We start from the raw sequence: 1,464 nt of genomic DNA on the forward strand, positions 1-1,464 counted from the left end.
GATAGATAGATAGATAGATAGATAGATAGATAGATAGATAGATAGATAGATAGATCGATCGACATTTTTTGCTTCTCATAACATAATCATGCCAGAAACGCATAAAGGACCAAGCACATACCTGAGTAAACGACTGGCATGGTAAAGACACTCTCTCGTTATTATTATGTGTCCTACTTGGAAAGATTTGATTTTCTTTGTTTTTTAGTAAGAGTTTTACTTTACTTGCGATACAATCCGTTTAGTAGAGCTGAAGATTAGGAGGGTTGCAACAGAGTCACAAACACAAAAAGGGAGGAGAGATCAGAGCGATAGACGTTTAGTAGGAAAGAAGGAGCAAACCACACCAGAGCACCCGCCAACCATCCTAACGGATTTTCATTACAGATAAATGATTGGTTTGGTAAAGATAGAAGTCAAGTCTGTCACAGGTAAACGATTCGTTTCGTAAAGATATGACTCAATTTTCTAACAGGTAAACGATTCATTTGGTAAAGTAAAGACTTAATTTTCTATAAAGTAAACGATTCGTTTGATAAAGACGGGACTCAATTCTTCTCTCACAGGCAAAAGACTCACTTGGCAAATTCGGGACTCAATTCTTTGGTAGGCCCATTGTCCGTCACCGTCGGGAACGCCACGTCATCATTGTCGAAGTCCACAGAGGCCGCGAAGTTTGATGTCATGCCCAGGGGCTTGAAGATCTTTTCCCTGACCAGCTGCTCCCAGGTGGTGCCCCCAGCGACCAGCTGTGTGATGGCTGTGGCCATGATGTAGTTGGTGGTGCTGTAGGTGGCACTCACGCGGAACTCCATGTTGGTTTTGAAGTATTTCATTCGTCTGGGAACCACATAATGTCAATACATGTTTTATTGCCCAGATACAGCCAATATGGTTTTGTTAGGAGAATTATTGTCTCAGTATTTTTTTTTCCAGATTTTTTTTGTCCAGATAGTGTCAGTGTTTTGTTTTGTTCATACGAGGGGCATGCCAAAAGTTTTTTTTTTTTACCTAACCATGAAGGAATAAAGGTAGAAGACTGAAATTTGGTAATAACCTTAATCTTTTTCTATGTAGTCGCTCCCACAATTATACATTTTTTGCCATCAGTTTAATGACCCTGAAAAGACCTTGAGAATAGAAGACCCTCTCTTTGTCAGAAAACCAGCCTCTACCGCTTCTTTGACCATATCATCACTTTCACAATGCTCTCATTTTAAATCCCTTTTCAGTTTGGGGAATTTTTAGAAAGTCGGGCGGGGCTAAATCTGGAAAATAAGGCGAACGTGGCAAAATTTCCTAGCCACTTTCTCGCGCAGTTTCTGCAGCTTTTCTTGAACTGTGTGCTGGCGCTTTGTCGTGCCTTTCCGGATCTTTCCTCTGAGTTTTTCTTTTATAGCCTTTAGTATATTTTTAAACTGGTTAGAATAATGGTCTCCGGTGTCCATTTTCAAGATAGTGGGA

The 1,464-nt window shown here is 40.4% G+C and overlaps 2 protein-coding genes across 2 annotated transcripts in view; both read right to left on the reverse strand.

Annotated features, from left to right (window-relative positions):
- Nucleotides 1–140, reverse strand: part of LOC106013603 — a 4,008-nt gene extending 3,868 nt beyond the window's left edge. The window contains exon 1 of the mRNA XM_013089779.1: nt 122–140. Coding sequence (XP_012945233.1) covers nt 122–140 — 19 coding nt within the window. The remainder of the gene's footprint in view (nt 1–121) is intronic.
- A 435-nt stretch (nt 141–575) lies between these two features.
- LOC106013604 (gigasin-6-like) overlaps nt 576–1,464 on the reverse strand; it is a 7,450-nt gene continuing 6,561 nt past the window's right edge. Inside the window, exon 3 of the mRNA XM_013089780.1 lies at nt 576–840. Within this exon, the coding sequence (XP_012945234.1) occupies nt 576–840 (265 nt within the window). The remainder of the gene's footprint in view (nt 841–1,464) is intronic.

Source organism: Aplysia californica, unplaced genomic scaffold (assembly GCF_000002075.1).
Source record: "Aplysia californica isolate F4 #8 unplaced genomic scaffold, AplCal3.0 scaffold01044, whole genome shotgun sequence".
Lineage (NCBI taxonomy): Eukaryota > Metazoa > Mollusca > Gastropoda > Aplysiida > Aplysiidae > Aplysia > Aplysia californica.